The sequence below is a fragment of the Populus alba genome, chromosome 14 (genome assembly GCF_005239225.2).
Source record: "Populus alba chromosome 14, ASM523922v2, whole genome shotgun sequence".
Classification (NCBI taxonomy): Eukaryota; Viridiplantae; Streptophyta; class Magnoliopsida; order Malpighiales; family Salicaceae; genus Populus; species Populus alba.
The window spans coordinates 14,502,807-14,511,040 of record NC_133297.1 but is presented as its reverse complement, the minus strand read 5'-3'; the positions used below and the strand labels follow the sequence as shown (position 1 = coordinate 14,511,040).

Sequence of the window (8,234 nt, the reverse complement as noted above, 5' to 3'; positions counted from 1 at the left end):
AATCGAGTCAAAGCAATGAAGTTAATTTCATCTTCATAATGCATTCATCACTTTAATGTTGTTGGTCATTATACCTATTAAATATAAACATACAAAGTATATAAGAAACATTAGCTAAAGCGAAGCATTATTTGTGTTTGATAAACTTTGAAATAAAAATAATAATAAAGAATGATTCTTACATATTTATTTTAATTGTGCTCGTCGTTCTTTCATAAAATAGAAATAATCGATTATCATATCAATTCTTCTTATTTTGTTCATGATTCAACCTAAAATCAAAACATGTATCGTAAGAAAAAAATTGATAATTTTAGTGGCTCTTCTAAAAACAACATAAAAAAATTCAATCATAATCAAAACAAACCAATAAAATATATCTAATTAATTAGAAAAAAAAATCACAATAACAATAATTCAAAAAAAAAATGGTAGAATTAACATATCTGAGAAAAAAAAAAAGAACAAAAATGGTAGAATTATAAAAAAAAATCTCATCAAATTAGTAATAAACATCTCAAAACAAAACAAAAATAGATTTAAAATTTAAATTACTTTGTTTTGTTTGATGAAAAGATAAATTAATTGCGTTGCATGATTTATATAGATTAAATTGATGATTTTTTTTTATTTCACAAAATAAACTCAAGAATAAACTGGGCTCAAGAATAAACTCAATTACCTAGCAAAATAATTTCTTTTCACTCAAAGAAAGGCCCACTTTTTTAAAGTAATGTATTTTGCAGGGGGTCCGGGCCCTCTTGTACCAATGAGCTTAATAAATGGAATCTTGCGTGGCTTTACAAATATGGTGGACCAATCTATTTTGCTTTAGGAGAACCGTGCAAAATATAATTGTACAAGAGTGCATTACAAATAATTTTTTTTTTGCTAGATGGCACCTTCTCATTCATGAAGGTGGTTTTGGACAGGGTACACAATCGAAGCCTTACACATTAACATAATAATAATAATAATAATAAACAAATAAACCCCTTCCAGCTCAAACTGAGTAAATTATAAATTATTCCCTATATATTTTAAAGAAACAAATTAATTAATCTCTCTTTTTTAATTATTTAATCACTTATCATTGTTACTCATGTTAATTTCATATTAATTTATTTAAAAATATCTAATTTTTTCATCAATCTTTCCATAATATCTATTTTTTTATTAAAGAATAATTTAGAAAATAACATAAAATAGATAAAAAAACTAAAAAAATAGTTTTTTAAGAAGAGGACTAATTAATTTATTTTCCAAAATTAAAAAGATTAATTTATAATTTACTCAGCTCTAATTTGATCGAGCAGCAGTACTGTTATTACAAAAACATTACTCATCGTCTATATATAAACACAGGCACGTCTTCATTACAAGTGAGGAAACAAAGATAAGTAGTAGCAGTGAAGTGATGGCTTCCCGGCCCGGAATTCTCACAGACTGGCCATGGAAACCTCTTGGAAGCTTTAAGGTGATATGGAAATCCCTCCCATCTCTCTTTCTCGCTCCTTTTCTTCTCGTTTTCGTGGAAACAACGTTAATATATCATAACCCAAAAATAATAATATATATTAACTATATATCTTTGTTTTGTTTGCGTGTTTAAATATTGCAGCATGTAATATTGGCTCCTTGTGTCATTCACAACATCTACGCCTTCATGGTTAAAGATGAAAAAGATCTCTCAAGCTTTCTCATTTTCCCAATTCTGTTGTGGAGAACGCTTCACAACCAGTTATGGATCAGTCTGTCCCGTTACAGAACAGCCAAAGGAGATAACAGGATTATTGACAAAGGCATTGAATTTGAACAAGTTGATAGAGAAAGCAACTGGTATTTGTATAATCAAATATTACACAGACACACTTTTTCAGTAATTTCATGCATTAATTTCCACTGTAGCGCTTGTGAGTTTTTTGATACTTGGATTTTCTGGTTGGATATCTGCAGGGATGACCAAATATTGTTCAATGGAATTTTATTCTACGTTGGTAGCAAAATAATTCCAGGAGCTAGCAATCTCCCCATGTGGAGGTTAGATGGTGTAATTTTAACAGCTCTGATTCATATGGGTCCGGTGGAATTTCTGTATTATTGGCTTCATCGACTTCTTCATCACCACTATCTCTACTCTCGCTATCATTCCCATCACCATTCCTCCATTGTCACAGAGCCCATTACTTGTAAGTCTCCCTCCAAAGTACACCCCCCGGCCCCCATGTATATATGGTGTTGGAGCTAGGTTTACAAGTTATTTAAGAATGTCAAAGAGAACAATTAATCTCTTAAGTACTCCTTAAGAAGAATGACACACATTTATATACGGTGTAGTGCATTTGAATTATTAATAATCTTGTGTCATCGTTAATAAACTTAGTTTAATTGACCTTTCATAGAAGGTTTTAAGTTCGAGTATTTTTACAATAACGGAAGAAAAATCTTGAGCATACCATTCTCCATTACTATTAGCAATACATGATGATGATATACATCAAGTGTAATTATTTGACATTTTCTTTCTGGAAATCTGCATCGCAGCTGTGATTCATCCATTCGCCGAGCACATATCCTACTCCATGCTATTCGCAATACCTTTGATAACGACTGTTGTGTCGGGGACAGCCTCTTTAACATCCTTTGCTGGTTATATCACTTACATCGACTTGATGAACAACATGGGTCACTGCAACTTTGAACTCATTCCCAGATGGCTCTTCATCATTTCCCCCCCTCTCAAGTACCTCATGTACACCCCATCGTAAGTCTAGATGTATCTCAGTTGATTTTTTTTGCATTTTCAATAATTAATTCTCACCAGTATCCTCTTCGTTTTATTAATGGGATTTCTTCCAAACTTATGAACAAAAAGCAGGAAAATGATTCACCAAATTTTACATAAAAAGAAGATGAAAGGAATATACAGTCGTCTATGGAAAATACACTGTTTATTATAATTCACGCACTATCCGTGCATTATTGCAGGAAAATGATTCACCAAATTTTAGTATCGTTTTGTGATTTTATACCGTATTTTAATAGCTTTGACGCGTACGTTTCACGTTTTCCACTATATTTTCATGCACTAACAGTGCATTATTGCGTTGTCTATTAATCAGTGTTCAAAACAATATCTGATTAGCGCGAATGCATGATTTAACATTTGATGCAGCTGCAAGTTCCAACTCTCTTCACCGAATCCAGTTTAGAAGTAGTTACTCCCTCTATGATGGACTAATTGACACTTGATATGGCTGCAGGTACCACTCTCTTCACCACACTCAATTCAGAACCAATTACTCACTATTCATGCCCATCTATGATTACATCTATGGCACAATGGACGCGTCTTCTGTTACCCTCTATGAAGATTCGCTCAAGAGACCCGAGGAAGCCCCTGATGTAGTGCATCTAACTCATCTCACCACACCAGATTCCATCTATCATTCACGGCTAGGACTTGCCTACTTGGCTTCCAACCCTCAGAAATCGAAATGGTATCTATGGTTAATGTGGCCGGTGACACTGTGGACCATGATGTTAACTTGGATTTATGGACGCGCTTTTGTTGTCGAGAGGAATCGCTTCCACAAACTCAGATTACAGACATGGACTATACCAAAATACAATATTCAAGTAATAAAGAAGGATATTTCTTTGTCATTGATTAATCAAGGGCGTTCAGTTTAATCTGTCCTCCTTAATTTGCTTATCTAATTTTTGGCAGTACAAGTTGCGATGGCAAAAAGTATCCATAAATACCTTGATTGAAGAAGCTGTACTTGAAGCTGAGGAAAAAGGTGTTAAAGTGTTAAGTCTCGGTCTCTTGAATCAGGTAAGCACGTCACGGCTAAAATATAATGCATTCTAGGAAAAACAAAAAAACAAAAAAAACAGTTGTGGTCGGTTACTTAAGAACGGCCATTAATTACTAGATGCAATGTAGTTGAGTTTATAGGGTTTTTTTTTTTTTTTTTTTTTTTTAAATTTCCCATATTTCATGGATACGATACATCATAGATCAAGAGATAAAACTAATGACATTTGACAATCAAATGTTTGTTAATTATATCTTCATCATGTTCAAACATAAATTATGCAGGGAGAGGAGCTTAATAGGTATGGTGAACTTTATGTGCAAAGGCATCCCAGGCTCAAAACGAAGGTGGTGGATGGAAGCAGCCTAGCCGTTGCTGCAGTGCTCAACAGCATACCTAAAGGAACAACACAAGTGCTTCATAGAGGCAATCTCTCTAAGGTTGCCTATGCTGTTGCTTTAAATCTCTGCCGGAGGGGAATCCAGGTATTGTTGTTGTCTCCTGGGCAAATAGGCACAGGTTGTCACTTGCTTCAATTTGACAGTAATTTATTCAAATTGATCGTATAGGCAAATTAATTTATGGCCATGTTTTAATTTATAATTCCTAATTATTACGATCATTTTCACTGTTTTTTTAGGTAGTTGTTCCATGTGAGGATGATTACCAGAAGCTTAAAAAATCCTTCGGCATCACATCTGATCAGAACAATCTGATTCTTTCAAAGAGTTATTCAACAAAGGTACGCTATAATACAGATATGCTTTCTTTAGCCACCAAGGAATTAGAAATCAAATTTTTTGTCAAAAATAAAATAAAATTACAACTTAAATTATTTAAGTAGCATATATATATATATATATATATATATATATATATATATATATATATATATATTGACATTTCTAATATCATAATACACTTTGTTGTGTAGACGTGGTTAGTTGGGGATGGATTGAAAGAAGAGGACCAAAAGAAGGCAGCAGAAGGAACATTATTTATTCCCTTCTCGCAATTTCCCCCAAAGAAATTGCGCAAGGATTGCTTCTATCACAGCATACCAGCAATGGCAGCCCCTCCATCTCTTGAAAATGTTGACTCTTGCGAGGTAATTAATTAGTCAAATATTGCAGAAATTTAAAGTACCATTTGCATTATGTTCTTATTTTAGGAAAGATAATTAATTTGTATTGCAAAATACTTGATGACAGAATTGGTTGCCAAGAAGAGTGATGAGCGCATGGCGTGTGGCTGGAATAGTGCATGCCTTAGAAGGATGGGACGAGCATGAATGCGGTTCTACAATGGCTGATATTGACAAAGTTTGGCAAGCAAGTGTCCAACATGGGTTCAAACCTCTGGTCATCAAGACTCCATTAAAATTCTAATGGATATTTAGCTGTCTTATGTTGCTAGCCTTGCCTTAATTAAGGGCTTAGATATTGCATATCACCTCCATAATATTGCAAACTATATATATATATATATATATGTTATCTCTACCCATTAATATTATGTTATTTCTCTATGCAATGGACAAATAATTAGTAATGGAATATTATGATGGTTATTTTTACTTTCTTTTATGCTTGCTCTGGCATCTGATTCCATCACATGTAATGTTATATGTTTTCATGGGATCTATTTATTAGCAACTTACAGTCTCTTATTAGCAATATTTCTGTGAGTTTATCCCACAAATCATGGAGTGACAAGGAAAAATCATGGAGTAATAAGGATGATTATACTCAATAAGGACTTCCTAGGAGTAATAAATTCCTATGTAAATGGTAGTTCAACAGATAAAAGAAACTCCAGCAAGATGACAGCTACACTTAATAATTCTATCAATATTTAGCTACTGAAATCATGGAGATAGAATAACAATCTTTTCTTTCCTTATTTCATGAACACCAAGAATGTATAAGTTTATATATAGCTTCTCTGTCAATTCAAAAAAGCATTTGTGTGTGTGTGTGATAATATACAAACTTTTTTTTATAGCAATTTTATTTTTCCTCTCAATTCTATATTTTTTTTAAACTCAACCCAATTTCGTATGTTAACATAGTTATCACACCACAATAAATACATGATAGAATTAAAGAAAACTAAAAACTCTAAAATTGATACCGATCTCAAATATTCAATTACTAAGTTAGTTATACTTAAGGAGAAGATCAATGTCACCCATATCATATCCTTTCAAATGAGAAAAAGGTTATTTTTACTATGTGTTTTCTCATAAATTTATTCTATACATGCTATTAATTACCTAGATATATTTCTAAGCTTATTCATGACTTATTTTAAAAAATAATGTTGGTCCCTATGAATTGGAGACTATTTGATAAATTTAACTTACATTAATACTTAAAAATAGACGATTTTATTGATTTTTTTCTTTTAAAACAAAAAATTTAATCTAAGAGTACCATAAAGCACACAATCTTAGTCAAGCTAATTCTTTCCTAATCAACGAACCCTAGATAAACAAACCCAATCCTATAAGAAAAGGTTTCAAGCTTGCATCATTTAAACAACCAAAACATGCATATAGTCCATAATTTTTCATGTTTATTATAATCAAGGATATTTAGCATAAATCCTAATGAATTAAGCAAATAAATCGTGCACCATAACTAAAAAAAACCCTAGAGAGGTGAACTATAAATCTCCAAAGTCTGAACCAAATGACACACATGCTTTCTGACCAAAACAATGGGTTGGAAACCTAGAAAATTGATATTTTAAGGATTCAAAACCAGCTTTACACACAACATTTTATATCCAACCTTGTTTCAATAAAGAAGAGAAACTTTTCGTACCGTATTTTCTCATGTATAAAAACAACAATATTGCATGCTTAGAATGGGTCAACTTCCACGATGAAAAAACCATAAGTTGCTTTCGAAAAAATTATTGGGTTTAGTATGAAACATAATGCACTTTGTTTATTAATTATTACATCACTAAAAACATGCGAAGATATGTTCATTTTTAACTCTTAATGACTAATATTGGTTAAAGACAAACAACAAAACTTAAAACACATCTTTTTTTTTTTTTTTTTATGGTTTTCATAACAAGAATGACTCATTATGATTTTAAGGATATTTCATGTTTTATGATTGATTTTTGTTGTTTTATTTTTCAAAACCGAAACTGATTTTACAACTTAGGAGTGTTGTTGTGGCATTCAAACTACTATTAAGGCATCTTGAACATTTTAGTTTTTGATAATTTAATTCTTTTATTTTTAGTTAAATTGACATTAAATATCAAAATTTCTTCAATTAAGTAATTGTTTGAATTAATAAGACCTTCAAACTTTTCCATATCTTTCATCTTTGTCTTTAGTCTTTTAATTCATGCAAATTTGATCAATTTCAACCTTTTTATTCAATTTTCTTTCAATCAAATCCATTATTATTTCTCAAAAGTATCCCTAACCTTTTGTAATTGCTATAACCTAGTCCATGCTTTCTGAAAATTCATTATTTGTTTGATTTTATCTCTCTCTAGACACACACACACACACACACACACACACACACAACACATCATATCTACCATTGGAATCATAGCTCCTTTAGTATCAAATAATGTCAAAGTACGATATTTCATCTTAATTTCATAACCATTCTCCAATAATTATTCTAAGCTCAGTATGTTGTTTATTTATTTATTTATTTAATTTTATTATTGGTATATAATAGAGATCATACTTTCTAAAAGTTTTGGTATTATGCCCTGGATAAACTTAAATGCTTTGGAAGCTGAATAAGTTTTACATAGACTTTGCAATTAGGAAATTAATCTCGAGGCATCATTTTGCATTGTTAGCAAAGTTAAACAAAATAATTGACTTTTTTTCAACAAATTTAAGGAGAAGTCTTGGTAGCTAAGACAATTTGATTTTATCATTTCAAACTTAAGAAGTCATTTAAGAAATAATAATGGTTTTTCTAAATGTATTAATTAAGTTGATGTAGAGGTTTATATTCATAATCTTCGTTGCACATAAATTAATCCAAATTAAGTAGAGAGCTAGAATCTCAGTGGAAATAGAGCCTAATAGAAACAAGAAACTAACAACTCCATGACATGGATAGTTGGATGCGGCAGTCGCGGCTGTCGCTTGTAAGTTGATGTCAGTGATGAGTATTTTCCTCTTGCAATTGCTCTTGTTTCTGTGATGTAGCCAACAGGACCAAGATGCTATCGAAAAACACATGTTTAGGATTGGACATCTCCTTCAAGTTGGAGGCTTCAACAATGAACAGAAGTTGCACAGACCACCTAGCTACTGTCAAAGAACCATCTCAACCTAATAGCTTAAGTTGTTAGGTGAGGTTCCAGGATATGATTTATATTATTCTCTAACACACTTCCTCAAGTGAAAGCCCTTTG

At 31.7% G+C, this 8,234-nt stretch overlaps 1 protein-coding gene across 1 annotated transcript; it reads left to right on the top strand.

The window, feature by feature from the left end:
* Nucleotides 1-1,374: 1,374 nt before the first annotated feature.
* Nucleotides 1,375-5,397, top strand: LOC118040415 (very-long-chain aldehyde decarbonylase CER1). Its single transcript, XM_035047345.2, has 10 exons — nt 1,375-1,477; nt 1,622-1,839; nt 1,957-2,189; nt 2,545-2,764; nt 3,264-3,639; nt 3,731-3,838; nt 4,106-4,306; nt 4,462-4,563; nt 4,756-4,929; nt 5,033-5,397. Exons 1-10 carry the CDS (start codon nt 1,418-1,420, stop codon nt 5,207-5,209), a joined length of 1,869 nt encoding a protein of 622 aa, XP_034903236.1. The 5' UTR covers nt 1,375-1,417; the 3' UTR covers nt 5,210-5,397.
* The last annotated feature ends 2,837 nt before the right edge of the window (nt 5,398-8,234 follow it).